Source organism: Petromyzon marinus, chromosome 72 (genome assembly GCF_048934315.1).
Source record: "Petromyzon marinus isolate PM22_M1 ecotype Great Lakes invasive population chromosome 72, UKy_Petmar_22M1.pri1.0, whole genome shotgun sequence".
Classification (NCBI taxonomy): domain Eukaryota; kingdom Metazoa; phylum Chordata; class Hyperoartia; order Petromyzontiformes; family Petromyzontidae; genus Petromyzon; species Petromyzon marinus.
In genome coordinates this window covers 1,345,795-1,371,367 of record NC_133738.1, presented here as the reverse complement: position 1 = coordinate 1,371,367, position 25,573 = coordinate 1,345,795, and the positions used below count along the sequence as shown (strand labels likewise).

General features: G+C 59.8%; 1 protein-coding gene across 2 annotated transcripts in view; it reads right to left on the bottom strand.

Annotated features, from left to right (window-relative positions):
- The window catches only part of LOC116938457 (uncharacterized), a 77,570-nt gene extending 66,178 nt beyond the window's left edge, over positions 1-11,392 (bottom strand). For both annotated transcript variants that reach the window (XM_076055630.1, XM_076055631.1), the window contains exons 1-2: positions 11,250-11,392; positions 3,215-3,368 (exon numbers count right to left, since the gene is read on the bottom strand). In XM_076055630.1, coding sequence (XP_075911745.1) covers positions 3,215-3,368; positions 11,250-11,260 — 165 coding nt within the window. In that variant the 5' untranslated portion in view covers positions 11,261-11,392. The remainder of the gene's footprint in view (positions 1-3,214; positions 3,369-11,249) is intronic.
- Between the last annotated feature and the right edge of the window lie 14,181 nt (positions 11,393-25,573).

Here is a 25,573-nt window from a genome sequence, read left to right as displayed (position 1 = left end):
GGAGAGAGACACGGGGAGAGAGACACGGGGAGAGAGACACGGGGGGGAGACACGGGGGGAGAGAGACACGGGGGGGAGACACGGGGGGAGAGAGACACGGGGAGAGGAGACACGGGGGGAGAGAGACACGGGGGGGAGACACGGGGGGGAGACACGGGAGGGGAGACACGGGAGGGGAGACACGGGAGGGGAGACACGGGAGGGGGAGACACGGGGGGGAGACACGGGGGGGAGACACGGGGGAGAGAGACACGGGGGGGAGAGAGACACGGGGGGGAGGAGACACGGGGGGGAGACACGGGGGGAGAAAGACACGGGGGGGAGACACGGGGGGGAGACACGGGGGGGAGACACGGGAGGGGAGACACGGGGGAGAGAGACACGGGGGAGACACGGGGGGAGAGACACGGGGGGAGACACGGGAGGGGGAGACACGGGAGGGGAGACACGGGGGGGAGACACGGGAGGGGAGACACGGGGGGAGAGAGACACGGGGGGAGAGAGACACGGGGGGAGAGAGACACGGGGGGAGAGAGACACGGGGGGGAGACACGGGAGGGGAGACACGGGAGGGAGACACGGGGGGGAGACACGGGAGGGGAGACACGGGGGGAGAGAGACACGGGGGGAGAGAGACACGGGGGGAGAGAGACACGGGGGGAGACACGGGGGGAGAGAGACACGGGGGGGAGACACGGGGGGAGAGAGACACGGGGGGGAGAGACACGGGGGGAGAGAGACACGGGGGGGAGAGACACGGGGGGAGAGACACGGGGGGGAGACACGGGAGGGAGAGACACGGGGGGAGAGAGACACGGGGGAGACACGGGGGGAGAGAGACACGGGGGGGAGACACGGGGGGAGAGAGACACGGGGGGGAGACACGGGGGGGGAGACACGGGGGGGAGACACGGGAGGGAGAGACACGGGGGAGAGACACGGGGGGGAGACACGGGGGGAGAGAGACACGGGGGGAGAGAGACACGGGGGGAGAGAGACACGGGGGGAGAGAGACACGGGGGGAGAGAGACACGGGGGGAGAGAGACACGGGGGGAGAGAGACACGGGGGGGAGACACGGGGGGGAGACACGGGGGGGAGACACGGGGGGGAGACACGGGGGGAGAGAGACACGGGGGGAGAGAGACACGGGGGGGAGACACGGGGGGGAGACACGGGGGGGAGACACGGGGGGGAGAGAGACACGGGGGGAGAGAGACACGGGGGGAGAGAGACACGGGGGGGAGACACGGGGGGAGACACGGGGGGAGAGAGACACGGGGGGGAGACACGGGGGGGAGACACGGGGGGGAGACACGGGGGGAGACACGGGGGGAGACACGGGGGGAGACACGGGGGGGAGACACGGGGGGGGGGAGACACGGGGGGGAGACACGAGGGAGAGAGACACGGGGGGGAGACACGGGGGGGGAGACACGGGGGGGGGGACACGGGGGGGAGACACGGAGGGGAGACACGGGGGGGAGACACGGGGGGGAGACACGGGGGGGGGGGAGACACGGGGGGGAGACACAGGGGGGGAGACACGGGGGGGGGGGAGACACGGGGGGGAGAGAGACACGGGGGGGAGACACGGGGGGGAGACACGGGGGGGAGACACGGGGGGGGAGAGAGACACGGGGGGGAGAGAGACACGGGGGGGAGAGAGACACGGGGGGGAGAGAGACACGGGGGGAGAGAGACACGGGGGGAGAGAGACACGGGGGGGAGAGAGACACGGGGGGGAGAGAGACACGGGGGGGAGAGAGACACGGGAGGGAGACACGGGGGGGAGAGAGACACGGGGGGGAGAGAGACACGGGGGGGAGAGAGACACGGGGGGGAGAGAGACACGGGGGGGAGAGAGACACGGGGGGGAGAGAGACACGGGGGGGAGACACGGGGGGGAGACACGGGAGGGGGAGACACGGGGGGGGAGACACGGGGGGGAGAGAGACACGGGGGGGAGAGAGACACGGGGGGGAGAGAGACACGGGGGGGAGACACGGGGGGGAGACACGGGGGGGAGAGAGACACGGGGGGAGAGAGACACGGGGGGGGAGAGAGACACGGGGGGGAGACACGGGGGGGAGACACGGGAGGGGGAGACACGGGGGGGGGAGACACGGGGGGGAGAGAGACACGGGGGGGGAGACACGGGGGGAGACACGGGGGGGAGACACGGGGGGGAGACACGGGGGGGAGAGAGACACGGGGGGAGACACGGGGGGGAGACACGGGGGGGAGACACGGGGGGGAGACACGGGGGGGAGAGAGACACGGGGGGGAGACACGGGGGGGAGACACGGGGGGGGGGGAGACACGGGGGGGAGACACGGAGGGAGAGAGACACGGGGGGAGACACGGGGGGGAGAGAGACACGGGGGGGAGACACGGGGGGGAGACACGGGGGGGGGGAGACACGGGGGGGAGACACGGGGGGGAGACACGGAGGGGAGACACGGAGGGGAGACACGGAGGGGAGACACGGGGGGGAGACACGGGGGGAGACACGGGGAGAGAGACACGGGGGGGAGAGAGACACGGGGGGGAGAGAGACACGGGGAGAGAGACACGGGGGGGAGAGAGACACGGGGAGAGAGACACGGGGGGGGCGACACGGGGGGGAGACACGGGGGGGAGACACGGGGGGGAGAGAGACACGGGGGGGAGAGAGACACGGGGGGGGAGAGAGACACGGGGGGGAGAGAGACACGGGGGGGAGAGAGACACGGGGGGGAGAGAGACACGGGGGGGAGAGAGACACGGGAGGGAGACACGGGGGGGAGACACGGGGGGGAGAGAGACACGGGGGGAGAGAGACACGGGGGGGAGAGAGGACACGGGGGGTAGAGAGACACGGGGGGGAGAGAGACACGGGGGGGAGAGAGACACGGGGAGAGAGACACGGGGGGGAGAGAGACACGGGAGAGAGACACGGGGGGGGCGACACGGGGGGGAGACACGGGGGGAGACACGGGGGGTAGAGAGACACGGGGGGAGAGAGACACGGGGGGGAGAGAGACACGGGGGGGAGAGAGACACAGGGGGGAGAGAGACACGGGGAGGGGGGGAGACACAGAGGCAGGGTGAGTGAGCGAGTGTATCACCGTCTTTGTTACCCCAGTGAACGTCGCCCCCCCCCCCCCCCCCCGTTACCCCCGGTTACCAGTTACCCTCCGGTAACCACGGTTACCCACCCCCCCCCCCCCCACCTTGCCGTCCAGGGCGGCCTGCAGGCCTCTGGCCTCCTCCTGCAGCTCCAGGCGCTGCCTCTCCGACTCGCTCAGCTGCTGCTGCAGGGTGGAACGCAGCTCCTGGGCCTCCTTCAGCAGCCGCTCCACGCCCACCCTGGAGCTCCTCCGTCGCCTGCACGTGTACACACGCACACACACGTGTACACACACACACACGTGTACACACACACACACGTGTACACACACACACACGTGTACACACACACACACGCACGTGTACACACACACACACAAACGTGTACACACACACACACACACGTGTACACACACACACACACACGTGTACACACACACACACACACGTGTACACACACACACACACGTGTACACACACACACACACACGTGTACACACACACACACACGTGTACACACACACACGTGTACACACACACACACACGTGTACACACACACACACGCACGCACACACACACACACACGTGTACACACACACACACGTGTACACACACACACGTGCACACACACGTGTACACACACACACGTGTACACACACACACGTGTACACACACACACACACGTGTACACACACACACACACGTGTACACACACACACACACGTGTACACACACACACACACGTGTACACACACACACACACGTGTACACACACGAACACATACACGTGTACACACGAACACATACACGTGTACGAACACACACACGCGTACACACGAACACATACACGTGTACACACACACACGCACGTGTACACACGAACACATACACGTGTACACACACACACGCACGTGTACACACACACACACGTGTACACACACACACACACACGTGTACACACACACACACACACACGTGTACACACACACACACACGTGTACACACACACACACACACGTGTACACACACACACACACGTGTACACACACACACGTGTACACACACACACACACGTGTACACACACACACACGCACGCACACACACACACACACGTGTACACACACACACACGTGTACACACACACACGTGCACACACACACACGTGTACACACACACACGTGTACACACACACACGTGTACACACACACACGTGTACACACACACACGTGTACACACACACACACACGTGTACACACACACACACACGTGTACACACACACACACACGTGTACACACACACACACGCACGTGTACACACACACACGCACGTGTACACACACACACGCACGTGTACACACACACACGTGTACACACACACACACGTGTACACACGCACACACGCACGTGCACACACACACACACGTGTACACACACACGTGCACGCACACACAAGCGCGTGTACACACACACACACGCGCGCACACACACACACAGACAAAGATCCCCCGTATAGCGTGTCACAGACTGTAGGGGCAAGTGCTGCTAGTAGCGAGCGGCACCTATGAAGGCCGGCACGGCACACGAGGGGGTGGGTGGCCGGCACCACGCCCGGCCGCCTTTGTCTCCCCCCCCAGTGCAAGCGACGTTCAACTACACCACCACAGCTACGCCAGGTACTGATTTGAGGCTGAGTCGACCTAGGGGAGGCCCAGGACCGGTCCAGATAACCGTCACTGGTGGTGTTGGCCGTGAGCGGGAATCGAACTCGGGTCACCGGGTCCGTAGCGCTAACCGCTAAACTACCGCTCCCCACACACACAGACAAAGACAAAGATCCCCCATATAGCCTTAACAGACTGTAGGGGCAAGTGCTGCTAGCGAGCACCTATGAAGGCCGGAACGGTACACGAGGGGGTGGGTGGCCAGCACCACGCCCGACCGCCTTTGTCTCCCTAGTGGCGATGTTTACTACACACTGCACCAGGTACTCATTTGAGGCTGAGTCGACCTAGGGGAGAGGCCCGGGACCGGTTCAGATAATCGTCACTGGTGTTGGCCGTGAGCGGGAATCGAACCCGGGTCGCCAGGTTCATAGCGCAGCGTAGCGCTAACCGCTACACTATCACACACACACACACAGACACACACACACAGACACACACACAGACACACACAACAACAACAACCGCCATTCGCCACTAAGTGGCGGTGACGTCACCACGACGCTTGTGCCAGGCTATGTACACACACACAGACAGAGACACACAGACACACACACAATGGTAGAGCCACTTCGTTGAGCTTTCTTAAGTGGAGCTCCTATCCTGTTCAGCGGGGCCTTACAGCTGGTAACATGAACTAAACAATAACGATAACATTCTAGTTTAGTCTGTGGGGGTCTCCGTGGGGGTCTGTATGCATCTCTATGAGTATGTGGGTCTGTATGTGTCTCTATGAATATGTGGGTCTGTATGTGTCTCTATGAGTATGTGGGTCTGTATGTGTCTCTATGAGTATGTGGGTCTGTGTGTCTCTGTGAGTATGTGGGTCTGTATGTGTCTCTATGAGTATGTGGGTCTGTATGTGTCTCTATGAATATGTGGGTCTGTGTGTGTCTCTGAGTATGTGGGTCTGTATGTCTCTATGAGTATGTGGGTCTGTATGTGTCTATGAGTATGTGGGTCTGTGTGTGTCTCTGAGTATGTGGGTCTGTGTGTCTCTATGAGTATGTGGGTCTGTATGTGTCTATGAATATGTGGGTCTGTATGTGTCTCTATGAGTATGTGGGTCTGTATGTGTCTCTGTGAGTATGTGGGTCTGTATGTGTCTGAGTATGTGGGTCTGTATGTGTCTGTGAGTATGTGGGTCTGTATGTGTCTATGAGTATGTGGGTCTGTATGTGTCTCTATGAGTATGTGGGTCTGTATGTGTCTCTGTGAGTATGTGGGTCTGTATGTGTCTGAGTATGTGGGTCTGTATGTGTCTGAGTATGTGGGTCTGTATGTGTCTCTGTGAGTATGTGGGTCTGTGTGTCTCTATGAGTATGTGGGTTTGTATGTGTCTCTATGAGTATGTGGGTCTGTGTGTGTCTCTATGAGTATGTGGGTCTGTGTGTGTCTCTGTGAGTATGTGGGTCTGTATGTCCCTGTGAGTATGTGGGTCTGTATGTGTCTCTGTGAGTATGTGGGTCTGTATGCCCCTGTGAGTATGTGGGTCTGTATGTGTCTCTGTGAGTATGTGGGTCTGTATGTGTCTCTGAGTATGTGGGTCTGTTTGTGTCTCTATGAGTATGTGGGTCTGTATGTGTCTCTATGAGTATGTGGTTCTGTATGTATCTCTATGAGTATGTGGGTCTGTGTGTGTCTCTGTGAGTATGTGGGTCTGTGTGTGTCTCTGTGAGTATGTGGGTCTGTGTGTGTCTCTGTGAGTATGTGGGTCTGTATGTCTCTATGAGTATGTGGGTCTGTATGTGTCTCTGTGAGTATGTGGGTCTGTATGTCCCTGTGAGTATGTGGGTCTGTATGTGTCTCTGTGAGTATGTGGGTCTGTATGTCCCTGTGAGTATGTGGGTCTGTATGTGTCTCTGTGAGTATGTGGGTCTGTATGTGTCTCTGAGTATGTGGGTCTGTTTGTGTCTCTATGAGTATGTGGGTCTGTATGTGTCTCTATGAGTATGTGGTTCTGTATGTATCTATATGAGTATGTGGGTCTGTATGTGTCTCTGTGAGTATGTGGGTCTGTGTGTGTCTCTGTGAGTATGTGGGTCTGTGTGTGTCTCTATGAGTATGTGGGTCTGTGTGTGTCTCTGTGAGTATGTGGGTCTGTGTGTGTCTCTGTGAGTATGTGGGTCTGTATGTGTCTCTGTGAGTATGTGGGTCTGTATGTCTCTATGAGTATGTGGATCTGTATGTGTCTCTGTGAGTATGTGGGTCTGTATGTCCCTGTGAGTATGTGGGTCTGTATGTGTCTCTGTGAGTATGTGGGTCTGTATGTCCCTGTGAGTATGTGGGTCTGTATGTGTCTCTGTGAGTATGTGGGTCTGTATGTGTCTCTGTGAGTATGTGGGTCTGTATGTGTCTCTATGAGTATGTGGGTCTGTATGTGTCTCTATGAGTATGTGGGTCTGTATGTGTCTCTATGAATATGTGGGTCTGTATGTGTCTCTGTGAATGTGGGTCTGCATGTGTCTCTACGAGTATGTGGGTCTGTATGTGTCTCTGTGAGTATGCGGGTCTGTATGTGTCTCTATGAGTATGTGGGTCTGTATGTGTCTCTATGAGTATGTGGGTCTGTATGTCTCTATGAGTATGTGGGTCTGTATGTCTCTATGAGTATGTGGGTCTGTATGTGTCTCTGTGAGTATGTGGGTCTCTATGTGTCTCTATGAGTATGTGGGTCTGTATGTGTCTCTATGAATATGTGGGTCTGTATGTGTCTCTGTGAGTATGTGGGTCTGTATGTGTCTGTGAGTATGTGGGTCTGTATGTGTCTCTATGAGTATGTGGGTCTGTATGTGTCTGTGAGTATGTGGGTCTGTATGTGTCTCTGTGAGTATGTGGGTCTGTGTGTGTCTCTATGAGTATGTGGGTCTGTGTGTGTCTCTATGAGTATGTGGATCTGTATGTGTCTCTGTGAGTATGTGGGTCTGTATGTGTGTCTCTGAGTATGTGGATCTGTACGTGTCTCTGTGAGTATGTGGGTCTGTGTGTGTCTCTATGAGTATGTGGGTCTGTATGTCTCTATGAGTATGTGGGTCTGTATGTCTCTATGAGTATGTGGGTCTGTATGTGTCTCTGTGAGTATGTGGGTCTGTGTGTGTCTCTATGAGTATGTGGGTCTGTGTGTGTCTCTATGAGTATGTGGGTCTGTATGTGTCTCTATGAGTATGTGGGTCTGTGTGTCTCTATGAGTATGTGGGTCTGTATGTGTCTCTGTGAGTATGTGGGTCTGTGTGTGTCTCTGTGAGTATGTGGGTCTGTATGTGTCTCTATGAGTATGTGGGTCTGTATGTGTCTATGAGTATGTGGGTCTGTATGTGTCTCTATGAATGTGGGTCTGTATGTCTCTATGAGTATGTGGGTCTGTATGTGTCTCTATGAGTATGTGGGTCTGTATGTGTCTCTATGAATATGTGGGTCTGTATGTGTCTCTGAGTATGTGGGTCTGTGTGTCTCTATGAGTATGTGGGTCTGTGTGTGTCTCTATGAATATGTGGGTATGTATGGGTCTCTGTGAGTATGGGTCTCTGTGAGTGTGGGTCTCTGTGAGTATGGGTCTCTGTGAGTATGGGTCTCTGTGAGTGTGGGTCTCTGTGAGTGTGGGTCTCTGTGAGTGTGGGTCTCTGTGAGTGTGGGTCTCTGTGAGTGTGGGTCTCTGTGAGTGTGGGTCTCTATGAGTGTGGGTCTCTATGAGTATGGGTCTCTACGAGTGTGGGTCTCTACGAGTGTGGGTCTCTACGAGTGTGGGTCTCTGTGAGTGTGGGTCTCTGTGAGTGTCGGTCTCTGTGAGTGTGGGTCTCTATGAGTGTGGGTCTCTGTGAGTGTGGGTCTCTGTGAGTGTGGGTCTCTGTGAGTGTAGGTCTCTGTGAGTGTGGGTCTTGAGTGTGGGTCTCTATGAGTGTGGGTCTCTATGAGTGTGGGTCTCTGTGAGTGTGGGTCTCTGTGAGTATGGGTCTCTGTGAGTGTGGGTCTCTGTGAGTATGGATCTCTGTGAGTATGGATCTCTGTGAGTATGGATCACTATGAGTATGGGTCTCTGTGAGTGTGGGTCTCTATGAGTGTGGATCTCTATGAGTATGGGTCTCTGTGAGTGTGGGTCTCTATGAGTGTGGGTCTCTATGAGTGTGGGTCTCTATGAGAATGGGTCTCTGTGTGTATGGGTCTCTGTGAGTATGGGTCTCTGTGAGTGTGGGTCTCTGTGAGTGTGGGTCTCTGTGAGTGTGGGTCTCTGTGAGTGTGGGTTTCTGTGAGTGTGGGTCTCTGTGAGTATGGGTCTCTGTGAGTATGGGTCTCTGTGGGTGTGGGTCTCTGTGAGTGTGGGTCTCTGTGAGTATGGGTCTGTGTGAGTGTGGGTTTCTGTGAGTATGGGTTTCTGTGAGTATGGGTCTCTATGAGTGTGGGTCTCTGTGAGTGTGGGTCTCTGTGAGTGTGGGTCTCTGTGAGTGTGGGTCTCTGTGAGTATGGGTCTGTGTGAGTGTGGGTTTCTGTGAGTATGGGTTTCTGTGAGTATGGGTCTCTGTGAGTGTGGGTCTCTGTGAGTGTGGGTCTCTGTGAGTGTGGGTCTCTGTGAGTATGGGTCTCTGTGAGTGTGGGTCTCTGTGAGTGTGGATCTCTGTGAGTATGGATCTCTGTGAGTATGGATCACTATGAGTATGGGTCTCTGTGAGTGTGGGTCTCTATGAGTGTGGATCTCTATGAGTATGGGTCTCTGTGAGTGTGGGTCTCTATGAGTGTGGGTCTCTATGAGTGTGGGTCTCTATGAGAATGGGTCTCTGTGTGTATGGGTCTCTGTGAGTATGGGTCTCTGTGAGTGTGGGTCTCTGTGAGTGTGGGTCTCTGTGAGTGTGGGTTTCTGTGAGTGTGGGTTTCTGTGAGTGTGGGTCTCTGTGAGTATGGGTCTCTGTGAGTATGGGTCTCTGTGGGTGTGGGTCTCTGTGAGTGTGGGTCTCTGTGAGTATGGGTCTGTGTGAGTATGGGTTTCTGTGAGTATGGGTTTCTGTGAGTGTGGGTCTCTGTGAGTGTGGGTCTCTGTGAGTATGGGTCTCTGTGAGTATGGGTCTGTGTGAGTGTGGGTTTCTGTGAGTATGGGTTTCTGTGAGTATGGGTCTCTGTGAGTGTGGGTCTCTGTGAGTGTGGGTCTCTGTGAGTGTGGGTCTCTGTGAGTATGGGTCTCTGTGAGTGTGGGTCTCTGTGAGTGTGGATCTCTGTGAGTATGGATCTCTGTGAGTATGGATCACTATGAGTATGGGTCTCTGTGAGTGTGGGTCTCTATGAGTGTGGATCTCTATGAGTATGGGTCTCTGTGAGTGTGGGTCTCTATGAGTGTGGGTCTCTATGAGTGTGGGTCTCTATGAGAATGGGTCTCTGTGTGTATGGGTCTCTGTGAGTATGGGTCTCTGTGAGTGTGGGTCTCTGTGAGTGTGGGTCTCTGTGAGTGTGGGTTTCTGTGAGTGTGGGTTTCTGTGAGTGTGGGTCTCTGTGAGTATGGGTCTCTGTGAGTATGGGTCTCTGTGGGTGTGGGTCTCTGTGAGTGTGGGTCTCTGTGAGTATGGGTCTGTGTGAGTATGGGTTTCTGTGAGTATGGGTTTCTGTGAGTGTGGGTCTCTGTGAGTGTGGGTCTCTGTGAGTATGGGTCTCTGTGAGTATGGGTCTGTGTGAGTGTGGGTTTCTGTGAGTATGGGTTTCTGTGAGTATGGGTCTCTGTGAGTGTGGGTCTCTGTGAGTGTGGGTCTCTGTGAGTGTGGGTCTCTGTGAGTGTGGGTCTCTATGAGTGTGGGTCTCTGTGAGTGTGGTCTCTGAGTGTGGGTCTCTGTGAGTGTGGGTCTCTGTGAGTGTGGGTCTCTGTGAGTGTGGGTCTCTGTGAGTGTGGGTCTCTATGAGCGTGGGTCTCTGTGAGTGTGGGTCTCTGTGAGTATGGGTCTGTGTGAGTATGGTCTCTGTGAGTGTGGGTCTCTATGAGTGTGGGTCTCTATGAGTATGGGTCTCTGAGTGTGGGTCTCTGTGTGTATGGGTCTCTATGAGTGTGGGTCTCTATGAGTGTGGGTCTCTGTGAGTATGGCTCTCTGTGAGAATGGGTCTCTGTGAGTATGATGTACTTTAGCAGAGCTACACTTTAGCGGTGCTACACTTTAGCGGTGCTACACTTTAGCGGTGCTACACTTTAGCGGTGCTACACTTTAGCGGTGTATAATTTAAGTACCTGCTTCTCCTCGCTAACGTGGCGGTGGTTGCCGGGTTCTCACGCGTGCCGAACTCCTTCCGCGCCGTACGTGGCCAACCGTGCCAACTCGGATTTGGCAGCAGAAGTGCAAATTACAAGCCGGGCAATTTGTTTATTTTTATCAAAGCTCTTCCCACCCCGCACCATAGTCGCAACCAGTCCAGCAAGCGAGCCTCGAGGCTGAGGGCCTCCCCGTTACCTTTTTCTCATTAGACAGCGCCGACTCCATCGCCTGGGCGATGTCCTGGCATTGGGCCTTGTCCTGGAGGGCTTTGTCCAGGCGAGCCGTGAGGCTCGTGACAGATTCCTGGGCGGCGTGGAGACGCGACCTGAGCTCCAGTGTCACGGACGATTCTGGGCGAGAGAGAGAGAGAGAGTGAGACACGGGGAGAGAGTGAGACACGGGGAGTGAGACACGGGGAGAGAGACACGGGGGTGGGAGTGAGACACGGGGAGAGAGAGACACGGGGAGAGAGTGAGACGGGGTGAGAGAGAGTGAGACACGGGGAGAGACACGGGGAGAGAGTGAGACACGGGGAGAGAGAGTGAGACACGGGGAGAGTGAGACACGGGGAGAGAGTGAGACGGGGTGAGAGAGAGTGAGACACGGGGAGAGACACGGGGAGAGAGTGAGACACGGGGAGAGAGAGTGAGACACGGGGAGAGTGAGACACGGGGAGGGAGAGAGACACGGGAAGAGGGAGAGTGAGACACGGGGTGGGAGACACGGCGTGGGAGAGAGACACGGGAAGAGGGAGAGTGAGACGGGGTGGGAGTGAGACACGGGAAGAGAGAGACACGGGGAGAGAGTGAGACACGGGGAGAGACACGGGGTGGGAGTGAGACACGGGGAGAGAGTGAGACACGGGGAGAGAGTGAGACACGGGGAGAGTGAGACACGGGGAGAGAGACACGGGGTGGGAGAGAGACACGGGAAGAGGGAGAGTGAGACACGGGGTGGGAGAGAGACACGGGAAGAGAGAGACACGGGGAGAGAGTGAGACACGGGGAGAGAGTGAGACACGGGGAGAGAGTGAGACACGGAGAGAGAGTGAAACACGGGGAGAGAGTGAGACACGGGGAGACAGAGACACGGGGAGAGAGTGAGACACGGGGAGAGAGTGAGACACGGGGAGAGAGTGAGACACGGGGAGAGAGTGAGACACGGGGAGAGAGTGAGACACGGGGGGGGGGGGGGGAGAGTGAGACACGGGAGGGGAGAGTGAGACACGGGAGGGGGGGAGTGAGACACGGGAGGGGGGGAGTGAGACACGGGAGGGGGGGAGAGTGAGACACGGGAGGGGGAGAGTGAGACACGGGGTGGGAGAGAGACACGGGAAGAGAGAGTGAGACACGGGGAGAGAGTGAGACACGGGGAGAGAGTGAGACACGGGGAGAGAGTGAGACACGGGGAGAGAGTGAGACACGGGGAGAGTGAGACACGGGGAGAGAGTGAGACACGGGGTGGGAGAGTGAGACACGGGAGGGGGGGAGAGTGAGACACGGGAGGGGGGGAGAGTGAGACACGGGGAGAGTGAGACACGGGGAGAGAGTGAGACACGGGGAGAGAGTGAGACACGGGGAGAGTGAGACACGGGGAGAGAGTGAGACACGGGGTGGGAGAGTGAGACACGGGAGGGGGGGAGAGTGAGACACGGGAGGGGGGGAGAGTGAGACACGGGGAGAGTGAGACACGGGGAGAGAGTGAGACACGGGGTGGGAGAGTGAGACACGGGAGGGGGGGAGAGTGAGACACGGGGAGAGTGAGACACGGGAGGGAGAGTGAGACACGGGGGGGGGGAGAGTGAGACACGGGGAGAGTGAGACACGGGAGGGAGAGTGAGACACGGGGGGGGGGAGAGTGAGACACGGGGTGGGAGAGTGAGACACGGGGAGAGTGAGACACGGGAGGGGGAGAGTGAGACACGGGGAGAGTGAGACACGGGAGGGGGGGAGTGAGACACGGGGGGGGGAGAGTGAGACACGGGGAGAGAGTGAGACACGGGGTGGGAGAGTGAGACACGGGGAGAGTGAGACACGGGAGGGAGAGTGAGACACGGGGGGGGGGAGAGTGAGACACGGGGTGGGAGAGTGAGACACGGGGAGAGTGAGACACGGGAGGGGGGGAGTGAGACACGGGGGGGGGAGTGAGACACGGGGTGGGAGAGTGAGACACGGGGGGGAGAGTGAGACACGGGGAGAGAGAGACACAGGAGGGGGGGAGAGTGAGACACGGGGGGGGGGGAGAGTGAGATACGGGGAGAGAGTGAGACACGGGAGGGGGGGAGTGAGACACGGGGGGGGGAGAGTGAGACACGGGGAGAGAGTGAGACACGGGAGGGGGGGAGAGTGAGACACGGGGAGAGAGTGAGACACGGGGTGGGAGAGTGAGACACGGGAGGGGGGGAGAGTGAGACACGGGGAGAGAGTGAGACACGGGGGGAGAGTGAGACACGGGGTGGGAGAGTGAGACACGGGGGGGGAGAGTGAGACACGGGGAGAGAGTGAGACACGGGAGGGGGGGAGAGTGAGACACGGGGTGGGAGAGTGAGACACGGGGGGGGAGAGTGAGACACGGGGAGAGAGAGACACGGGGAGAGTGAGACACGGGAGGGGGGGAGAGTGAGACACGGGGAGAGAGACACGGGGTGGGAGTGAGACACGGGGAGAGTGAGACACGGGAGGGGAGAGTGAGACACGGGGGGAGAGTGAGACACGGGGAGAGAGACACGGGGTGGGAGTGAGACACGGGGAGAGTGAGACACGGGGTGGTAGTGAGACACGGGGGGAGAGTGAGACACGGGGAGAGAGTGAGACACGGGGAGAGAGTGAGACACGGGGGGAGAGTGAGACACGGGAGGGGAGAGTGAGACACGGGGGGAGAGTGAGACACGGGGTGGGAGAGTGAGACACGGGGAGAGAGTGAGACACGGGGGGAGAGAGTGAGACACGGGAGGGGAGAGTGAGACACGGGGGGAGAGTGAGACACGGGGTGGGAGAGTGAGACACGGGAGGGGGGGAGAGTGAGACACGGGGGGGAGAGTGAGACACGGGGAGAGAGTGAGACACGGGGAGAGAGTGAGACACGGGGAGAGAGTGAGACACGGGGAGAGAGTGAGACACGGGGAGAGAGTGAGACGCGGGGAGAGTGAGACACGGGGGGAGAGTGAGACACGGGGTGGGAGAGTGAGACACGGGAGGGGGAGAGAGTGAGACACGGGGAGAGTGAGACACGGGGGGAGAGTGAGACACGGGGAGAGAGAGAGAGACACGGGAGGGGGGGAGAGTGAGACACGGGGAGAGAGTGAGACACGGGGGGAGAGTGAGACACGGGGGGAGAGTGAGACACGGGGAGAGAGTGAGACACGGGGAGAGTGAGACACGGGGGGGAGAGTGAGACACGGGGAGAGAGTGAGACACGGGGAGAGAGTGAGACACGGGGGGAGAGTGAGACACGGGGAGAGAGTGAGACACGGGGAGAGTGAGACACGGGGGGGAGAGTGAGACGCGGGGAGAGAGTGAGACGCGGGGAGAGTGAGACACGGGGGGAGAGTGAGACACGGGGTGGGAGAGTGAGACACGGGAGGGGGAGAGAGTGAGACACGGGGAGAGTGAGACACGGGGGGAGAGTGAGACACGGGGAGAGAGAGAGAGACACGGGAGGGGGGGAGAGTGAGACACGGGGAGAGAGTGAGACACGGGGGGAGAGTGAGACACGGGGAGAGAGTGAGACACGGGGAGAGTGAGACACGGGGAGAGTGAGACACGGGGAGAGAGACACGGGGTGGGAGTGAGACACGGGGAGAGTGAGACACGGGGTGGTAGTGAGACACGGGGGGAGAGTGAGACACGGGGAGAGATACGGGGGGAGAGTGAGACACGGGGGGAGTGAGACACGGGGAGAGTGAGACACGGGAGGGGGGGAGAGTGAGACACGGGGAGAGTGAGACACGGGAGGGGGGGAGAGTGAGACACGGGGAGAGAGACACGGGGTGGGAGTGAGACACGGGGAGAGTGAGACACGGGGTGGTAGTGAGACACGGGGGGAGAGTGAGACACGGGGAGAGAGTGAGACACGGGGAGAGAGTGAGACACGGGGGGAGAGTGAGACACGGGGTGGGAGAGTGAGACACGGGAGGGGGGGAGAGTGAGACACGGGGGGGAGAGTGAGACACGGGGAGAGAGTGAGACACGGGGAGAGAGTGAGACACGGGGGGAGAGTGAGACACGGGGTGGGAGAGTGAGACACGGGAGGGGGAGAGAGTGAGACACGGGGAGAGTGAGACACGGGGGGAGAGTGAGACACGGGGAGAGAGAGAGAGACACGGGAGGGGGGGAGAGTGAGACACGGGGAGAGAGTGAGACACGGGGGGAGAGTGAGACACGGGGGGAGAGTGAGACACGGGGAGAGAGTGAGACACGGGGAGAGTGAGACACGGGGGGGAGAGTGAGACACGGGGAGAGAGTGAGACACGGGGAGAGAGTGAGACACGGGGGGAGAGTGAGACACGGGGAGAGAGTGAGACACGGGGAGAGTGAGACACGGGGGGGAGAGTGAGACGCGGGGAGAGAGTGAGACGCGGGGAGAGTGAGACACGGGGGGAGAGTGAGACACGGGGTGGGAGAGTGAGACACGGGAGGGGGAGAGAGTGAGACACGGGGAGAGTGAGACACGGGGGGAGAGTGAGACACGGGGAGAGAGAGAGAGACACGGGAGGGGGGGAGAGTGAGACACGGGGAGAGAGTGAGACACGGGGGGAGAGTGAGACACGGGGAGAGAGTGAGACACGGGGAGAGTGAGACACGGGGAGAGTGAGACACGGGGAGAGAGACACGGGGTGGGAGTGAGACACGGGGAGAGTGAGACACGGGGTGGTAGTGAGACACGGGGGGAGAGTGAGACACGGGGAGAGATACGGGGGGAGAGTGAGACACGGGGGGAGTGAGACACGGGGAGAGTGAGACACGGGAGGGGGGGAGAGTGAGACACGGGGAGAGTGAGACACGGGAGGGGGGGAGAGTGAGACACGGGGAGAGAGACACGGGGTGGGAGTGAGACACGGGGAGAGTGAGACACGGGGTGGTAGTGAGACACGGGGGGAGAGTGAGACACGGGGAGAGAGTGAGACACGGGGAGAGAGTGAGACACGGGGGGAGAGTGAGACACGGGGTGGGAGAGTGAGACACGGGAGGGGGGGAGAGTGAGACACGGGGGGGAGAGTGAGACACGGGGAGAGAGTGAGACACGGGGAGAGAGTGAGACACGGGGGGAGAGTGAGACACGGGGTGGGAGAGTGAGACACGGGAGGGGGGGAGAGTGAGACACGGGAGGGGGGGAGAGTGAGACACGGGGGGGAGAGTGAGACACGGGGAGAGAGTGAGACGCGGGGAGAGTGAGACACGGGGGGAGAGTGAGACACGGGGTGGGAGAGTGAGACACGGGAGGGGGAGAGAGTGAGACACGGGGAGAGTGAGACACGGGGGGAGAGTGAGACACGGGGAGAGAGAGAGAGACACGGGAGGGGGGGAGAGTGAGACACGGGGAGAGAGTGAGACACGGGGAGAGAGTGAGACACGGGGAGAGTGAGACACGGGGAGAGTGAGACACGGGGAGAGAGACACGGGGTGGGAGTGAGACACGGGGAGAGTGAGACACGGGGTGGTAGTGAGACATGGGGGGAGAGTGAGACACGGGGAGAGATACGGGGGGAGAGTGAGACACGGGGGGAGAGTGAGACACGGGGAGAGAGTGAGACACGGGGAGAGAGTGAGACACGGGGGGGAGAGTGAGACACGGGGAGAGAGCGAGACGCGGGGAGAGTGAGACACGGGGGGGAGAGTGAGACACGGGGTGGAAGAGTGAGACACGGGAGGGGGGGAGAGTGAGACACGGGAGGGGGGGAGAGTGAGACACACGGGGAGAGAGTGAGACACGGGGAGAGAGTGAGACACGGGGTGGGAGAGTGAGACACGGGAGGGGGGGGGAGTGAGACACGGGGGGAGAGTGAGACACGGGGTGGGAGAGTGAGACACGGGAGGGGGGGAGAGTGAGACACGGGAGGGGGGGAGAGTGAGACACACGGGGAGAGTGAGACACGGGGAGAGAGTGAGACACGGGGAGAGTGAGACACGGGGAGAGTGAGACACGGGGTGGGAGAGTGAGACACGGGGGGGGGGAGAGTGAGACACGGGGGGGGGGAGAGTGAGACACGGGAGGGGGGGAGAGTGAGACACGGGAGGGGGGGAGAGTGAGACACGGGAGGGGGGGAGAGTGAGACACGGGGAGAGAGACACGGGGTGGGAGTGAGACACGGGAGGGAGAGTGAGACACGGGGGGGGGGAGAGTGAGACACGGGGAGAGAGTGAGACACGGGAGGGAGAGTGAGACACGGGGAGAGAGTGAGACACGGGGAGAGAGTGAGACACGGGGAGAGAGTGAGACGCGGGGAGAGAGTGAGACACGGGGAGAGAGTGAGACGCGGGGAGAGAGTGAGACACGGGGAGAGTGAGACACGGGGAGAGAGTGAGACACGGGGGGAGAGTGAGACACGGGGTGGGAGAGTGAGACACGGGGTGGGAGAGTGAGACACGGGGGGAGAGTGAGACACGGGGTGGGAGAGTGAGACACGGGAGGGGGGAGAGTGAGACACGGGGAGAGTGAGACACGGGAGGGGGGAGAGTGAGACACGGGGAGAGAGACACGGGGTGGGAGTGAGACACGACACGGGGTGGGAGTGAGACACGGGGAGAGAGAGACACAGGAGGGGGGGAGAGTGAGACACGGGGTGGGAGTGAGACACGGGAGGGGGGAGAGAGTGAGACACGGGGAGAGAGTGAGACACGGGGGAGAGTGAGACACGGGGGGGGAGAGTGAGACACGGGGGAGAGTGAGACACGGGAGGGGAGAGTGAGACACGGGGAGGAGTGAGACACGGGGGAGAGAGTGAGACACGGGGGGGAGAGTGAGACACGGGGGGGGAGAGTGAGACACGGGGTGGGAGAGTGAGACACGGGAGGGGAGAGTGAGACACGGGGAGAGAGTGAGACACGGGAGGGGAGAGTGAGACACGGGGGAGAGAGTGAGACACGGGAGGGGAGAGTGAGACACGGGGGGAGAGTGAGACACGGGAGGGGAGAGTGAGACACGGGGAGAGAGTGAGACACGGGAGGGGAGAGTGAGACACGGGGGGAGAGTGAGACACGGGAGGGGAGAGTGAGACACGGGGAGAGAGTGAGACACGGGGGAGAGAGTGAGACACGGGGAGGAGAGTGAGACACGGGGGAGAGAGTGAGACACGGGAGGGGAGAGTGAGACACAGGGGAGAGAGTGAGACACGGGGGGAGAGTGAGACACAGGGAGAGAGTGAGACACGGGGGGAGAGAGTGAGACACGGGGGGAGAGTGAGACACGGGGGGAGAGTGAGACACGGGGGGAGAGAGTGAGACACGGGGGGGAGAGTGAGACACGGGGGGAGAGTGAGACACGGGGAGAGAGTGAGACAAGGGGAGAGAGTGAGACACGGGGAGAGAGTGAGACAAGGGGAGAGAGTGAGACACGGGGGGAGAGTGAGACACGGGGGGAGAGTGAGACACGGGGGGAGAGTGAGACTCGGGGGAGAGAGTGAGACACGGGGTGAGAGAGTGAGACACGGGGGGGAGAGTGAGACACGGGGTGAGAGAGTGAGACACGGGGAGAGAGTGAGACACGGGGAGACACGGGGAGAGAGTGAGACACGGGGGGAGAGAGTGAGACACGGGGGGAGAGTGAGACACGGGAGGGGAGAGTGAGACACGGGGGGAGAGAGTGAGACACGGGGAGAGTGAGACACGGGAGGGGAGAGTGAGACACGGGAGGGAGAGTGAGACACGGGGAGAGAGTGAGACACGGGGGAGAGAGTGAGACACGGGGGAGAGAGTGAGACACGGGGGAGAGAGTGAGACACGGGGGAGAGAGTGAGACACGGGGGGAGAGAGTGAGACACGGGGGGGAGTGAGACACAGGGAGAGAGTGAGACACGGGGGGAGAGTGAGACACGGGGGGGAGAGTGAGACACGGGGGGGAGAGTGAGACACGGGAGGGGAGAGTGAGACACGGGGAGAGAGTGAGACACGGGGAGAGAGTGAGACACGGGGGGGAGAGTGAGACACGGGGGGAGAGTGAGACACGGGGGGGAGAGTGAGACACGGGGGGAGAGTGAGACACGGGGAGAGAGTGAGACACGGGAGGGGAGAGTGAGACACGGGAGGGGAGAGTGAGACACGGGGAGAGAGTGAGACACGGGGGGGAGAGTGAGACACGGGGGGAGAGTGAGACACGGGGAGAGAGTGAGACACGGGAGGGGAGAGTGAGACACGGGAGGGGAGAGTGAGACACGGGAGGGGAGAGTGAGACACGGGGAGAGAGTGAGACACGGGAGGGGAGAGTGAGACACGGGAGGGGAGAGTGAGACACGGGGGGAGAGTGAGACACGGGGGAGAGAGTGAGACACGGGGGGAGAGTGAGACACGGGGTGAGAGAGTGAGACACGGGAGGGGAGAGTGAGACACGGGAGGGGAGAGTGAGACACGGGGAGAGAGTGAGACACGGGAGGGGAGAGTGAGACACGGGAGGGGAGAGTGAGACACGGGGAGAGAGTGAGACACGGGGGGAGAGTGAGACACGGGGGAGAGAGTGAGACACGGGGAGAGAGTGAGACACGGGGGGGAGAGTGAGACACGGGGGGAGAGTGAGACACGGGGTGAGAGAGTGAGACACGGGGGGGAGAGTGAGACACGGGGGGAGAGTGAGACACGGGGATGGAGTGAGACACAGGGAGAGAGTGAGACACGGGGAGAGTGAGACACGGGGATGGAGTGAGACACGGGAGAGGGGAGAGTGAGACACGGGGGGGAGAGTGAGACACGGGGGGGAGAGTGAGACACGGGAGGGGGGGAGTGAGACACGGGAGGGGGAGAGTGAGACACGGGGAGAGAGAGACACGGGAGGGGGGGGAGGGGGGGAGTGAGACACGGGAGGGGGAGAGTGAGACAGACACCGAGAGACACAACTGCAGCTCACGCTTCACCCCCCCTCCCCCCACCCCCCAGGCCCCCCCCCACCCCCCCCAGGCCTCCCACCGTCGCTGTCACCCCCAGAAGTGGATGAGCGCTCTGCCGTGTGGGCCTGCAGCTGGGCCTCCAGAGCTGTGGCCCGGGCCTGCAGTGCCCCGGAGTCATCCTCCAGGGCAGACAGCTGCTGGCGGCTGGCCCGCAGGGCCTCGCGCTCCTCCGACAGCCAGCGGCGGCACTCGGACAGCTGGGCCTGACGGAGAGAGAGACACACGGGCAGGGACAGGGAGAGAGACACAACGGGGAGAGAGAGACAACGGGGAGAGACAGGGAGAGAGAGACAACGGGGAGAGAGAGACAACGGGGAGAGTGAGACAGAGAGAGAGACGGAGAGAGACAGAGACACACAGGGAGAGACACAGAGAGAGACAGGCAGGGAGAGACACAGAGAGAGAGAGACAGAGAGAGACAGAGAGAGACAGAGAGAGACAGAGACACACAGGACAGAGAGAGAGAGAGAGACAGGCAGGGAGAGACACAAGAGAGAGAGAGACAGAGAGAGACAGAGACACACAGAGAGACACAGGCAGGGAGAGACACAGAGAGAGAGAGACAGGCAGGGAGAGACACAGAGAGAGAGAGAGACAGAGAGAGACAGAGACACACAGAGAGACACAGGCAGGGAGAGACACAGAGAGAGAGAGACAGGCAGGGAGAAAGAGAGACACACAGAGAGAGACAGAGACACACAGGACACAGAGAGAGAGAGACAGGCAGGGAGAGACACAGAGAGAGAGAGACAGGCAGGGAGAGAGAGACACACACAGAGAGAGACAGAGAGAGACAGAGACACACAGGACGCAGAGAGAGAGAGAGAGACAGGCAGGGAGAGACACAGAGAGAGAGAGACAGGCAGGGAGAGAGACACACAGAGAGAGACAGAGAGAGACAGAGACACACAGGACACAGAGAGAGAGAGACAGGCAGGGAGAGACACAGAGAGAGAGAGACAGAGAGAGACAGAGACACACAGGACACAGAGAGAGAGACAGGCAGGGAGAGACACAGAGAGAGAGACAGAGAGAGAGAGACAGGGAGAGTGAGACAGAGAGAGAGAGAGACAGGCAGGGAGAGACACAGAGAGAGAGACAGAGAGAGAGAGACAGGGAGAGTGAGACAGAGAGAGAGAGAGACAGGCAGGGAGAGACACAGAGAGAGAGACAGAGAGAGAGAGACAACGGGGAGAGTGAGACAGAGAGAGAGAGAGACAGGCAGGGAGAGACAGAGAGAGACAGAGAGAGACAGAGACACACAGGACACACAGAGAGAGAGACAGGCAGGGAGAGACACAGAGAGAGAGAGACAGAGACACACAGAGAGAGAGACAGAGAGAGACAGAGAGAGACACACAGGCAGGGAGAGACACAGAGAGAGAGAGACAGGCAGGGAGAGACACAGAGAGAGACAGAGAGACAACGGGGAGAGTGAGACAGAGAGAGAGAGAGAGACAGAGAGAGACAGAGAGAGACACACAGGCAGGGAGAGACACACAGAGAGAGAGAGACAGGCAGGGAGAGTGAGACAGAGAGAGACAGAGAGACAACGGGGAGAGTGAGACAGAGAGAGAGACAGAGAGAGACAGAGACACACAGAGAGAGACAGAGAGAGAGACACGGGGAGAGTGAGACAGACAGAGAGAGACAGAGAGAGAGACACGGGGAGAGTGAGACAGAGAGAGACGGAGAGACACAGGCAGGGAGAGACACAGAGAGAGACAACGGGGAGAGTGAGACAGAGACAGAGAGACACGGGGAGAGTGAGACAGAGAGAGAGACACACAAACAGACAAAGACACACAGGCAGGGAGACAGAGAGAGACAGAGAGACACGGGGAGAGTGAGACAGAGAGAGACAGAGACACACAGAGAGTGAGACAGAGACACGGGGAGAGTGAGACAGAGAGACAGAGAGAGAGACACGGGGAGAGTGGGACAGAGAGAGACAGAGAGACACACGGAGAGTGAGACAGAGAGAGAGAGAGACACACAAACAGACAAAGACACACAGGCAGGGAGAGACAGAGAGAGAGACAACGGGGAGAGTGAGACAGAGAGAGACAGAGAGACACGGGGAGAGTGAGACAGAGAGAGAGACAGAGAGAGAGACACAGGCAGGGAGAGACAGAGAGAGAACGGGGAGAGTGAGACAGAGAGACAGAGAGAGAGAGAGAGACACGGAGAGAGTGAGACAGAGAGACACACAGAGAGAGACACACAGAGAGAGACAGACAGAGACAGAGAGACATGGGGAGAGTGAGACAGACAGAGAGAGACAGAGACATGGTGAGAGTGAGACAGAGAGAGACAGAGAGACACAGGCAGGGAGAGACAGAGACACACACGGTGAAACACAGACAGAGAGAGACAGTGTGAGACAGAGAGACAGGCAGGGAGAGTGAGACAGACAGACAGACAGACAGAGACAGAGAGACAACGGGGAGAGTGAGACAGAGAGAGACACACACGGTGAAACACAGGCAGAGAGAGAGAGACAGTGTGAGACAGAGAGACACAGACAGGGAGAGAGAGAGACAGAGAGACAACGGGGAGAGTGAGACAGAGAGAGAGACACACAAACAGACAAAGACACACAGGCAGGGAGAGACAGAGAGACAACGGGGAGAGAGAGACACACACGGTGAAACACAGGCAGAGACAGTGTGAGACAGAGAGACACGGGGTGTGAGACAGAGAGACACGGGGAGAGAGACAGAGAGACAGTGTGAGACAGAGAGACACGGGGTGTGAGACAGAGAGACACGGGGAGAGAGACAGAGAGACAGTGTGAGACAGAGAGACACGGGGTGTGAGACAGAGAGACACGGGGAGAGAGACAGAGAGACAGTGTGAGACAGAGAGACACGGGGTGTGAGACAGAGAGACAGTGTGAGACAGAGAGACACGGGGTGTGAGACAGAGAGACACGGGGAGAGAGACAGAGAGACAGTGTGAGACAGAGAGACACGGGGTGTGAGACAGAGAGACACGGGGAGAGAGACAGAGAGACAGTGTGAGACAGAGAGACACGGGGAGAGTGAGACAGAGAGAGACAGTGTGAGACAGAGAGACACGGGCAGAGAGACAGACAAAGACCACCCCCCCACCCCCGCCAACCAGACTGTTGGGGCAAGTGAAGTCATAGCGGCGAGTAGCAGAAGAGCAGATGCAACATAGCCACTCACCCACTCACCCGCTCACTCACCCGCTCACCCACTCACCCCTCACCCACTCACCCACTCACCCACTCACCCACTCACCCACTCACCCACTCACCCCTCACCCACTCACCCACTCACCCACTCACCCACCCACTCACCCGCTCACCCACTCACCCACCACCCGCTCACCCACTCACCCACTCACCCACTCACCCACTCACCCACTCACCCACTCACCCACTCACCCGCTCACCCACCCACTCACCCACTCACCCACTCACTCACTCTCACCCCACTCACCCACTCACTCACCCACTCACCCACTCACTCACTCACTCACCCACTCACCCACTCACTCACACCCGCTCACCCACTCACTCACTCACTCACCCACTCACTCACCCACTCACTCACTCACCCACTCACTCACTCACTCACCCACTCACTCACTCACTCACCCACTCACTCACTCACTCACTCACCCACTCACTCACCCACTCACTCACTCACCCACTCACTCACTCACTCACCCACTCACTCACTCACCCCCACTCACTCACTCACCCACTCACTCACTCACTCACCCACCACTCACTCACCCACCCACCCACACACTCACCCACTCACTCACTCACTCACCCACTCACCCACTCACTCACTCACTCACTCACCCACCCACCCACACACTCACCCACTCACTCACTCACTCACCCACTCACTCACTCACTCACCCACTCACTCACTCACCCACTCACTCACTCACTCACCCACTCACTCACTCACTCACTCACCACCACTCACTCACTCACTCACCCACTCACTCACCCACTCACTCACTCACTCACCCACTCACTCACTCACTCACTCACCCACTCACTCACCCACTCACTCACTCACTCACTCACCCACTCACTCACCCACTCACTCACTCACCCGCTCACCCACTCACCCACTCACTCACCACCTACTCACTCACCACTCACTCACCCACCACCCACTCACCCACTCACCCACTCACCCACTCACACACCCACTCACACACTCACCCACTCACTCACTCACCCACTCACCCACTCACTCACTACTACTCACTCACCCACTCACTCACCCACTCACCCACTCACCCACTCACCCACTCACACACCCACTCACCCACTCACCCACTCACCCACTCACTCACCCACTCACCCACTCACCCACTCACACACCCACTCACTCACCCACCCACCCACTCACTCACCCACCCACTCACCCACTCACTCACCCACTCACTCACTCACTCACCCACTCACCCACTCACTCACTCACTCACCCACTCACTCACTCACTCACCCACTCACTCACTCACCCACTCACTCACCCACTCACCCACCCACTCACTCACCCACCCACTCACCCACTCACTCACCCACTCACCCACTCACTCACTCACTCACCCACTCACTCACTCACTCACCCACTCACCCACTCACTCACTCACTCACCCACTCACCCACTCACTCACTCACCCACTCACCCACTCACCCACTCACCCACTCACCCACACACTCACTCACCCACTCACCCACTCACTCACTCACTCACCCACTCACTCACTCACCCACTCACCCACTCACCCACTCACCCACTCACCCACTCACCCACTCACTCATCCACTCACCCACTCACCCACACACTCACTCACCCACTCACTCACTCACCCACTCACTCACCCGCTCACCCACTCACTCACCCGCTCACCCACTCACCCACTCACCCACTCACCCGCTCACTCACCCGCTCACCCACTCACCCGCTCACCCGCTCACTCACCCACTCACCCACCCACTCACCCACTCACCCACTCACTCACTCACCCACTCACCCACTCACCCGCTCACCCACTCACCCGCCCGCTCACCCGCTCACCCGCTCACCCGCTCACTCACCCGCTCACCCGCTCACCCGCCCGCTCACCCGCTCACCCACCCGATCACCCGCACACCTGACCGCTCACCCGCTCACTCACCCACCCACTCACCCGCTCACCGGCCCACTCGCCCTCTCACCCACCCACCTGACCGCTCACCCGCCGCCCACTCGCCCGCCCACTCACCCGCCCACTCGCCCACTCACCCGCCCACTCACCCGCCCACTCACCCGCCCACTCACCCGCCCACTCGCCCTCTCACCCACCCACTCACCCGCCCACTCACCCGCCCACCCGCCCACTCACCGCCCACTCGCCCGCCCACTCGCCCTCTCACCCGCCCGCCCAC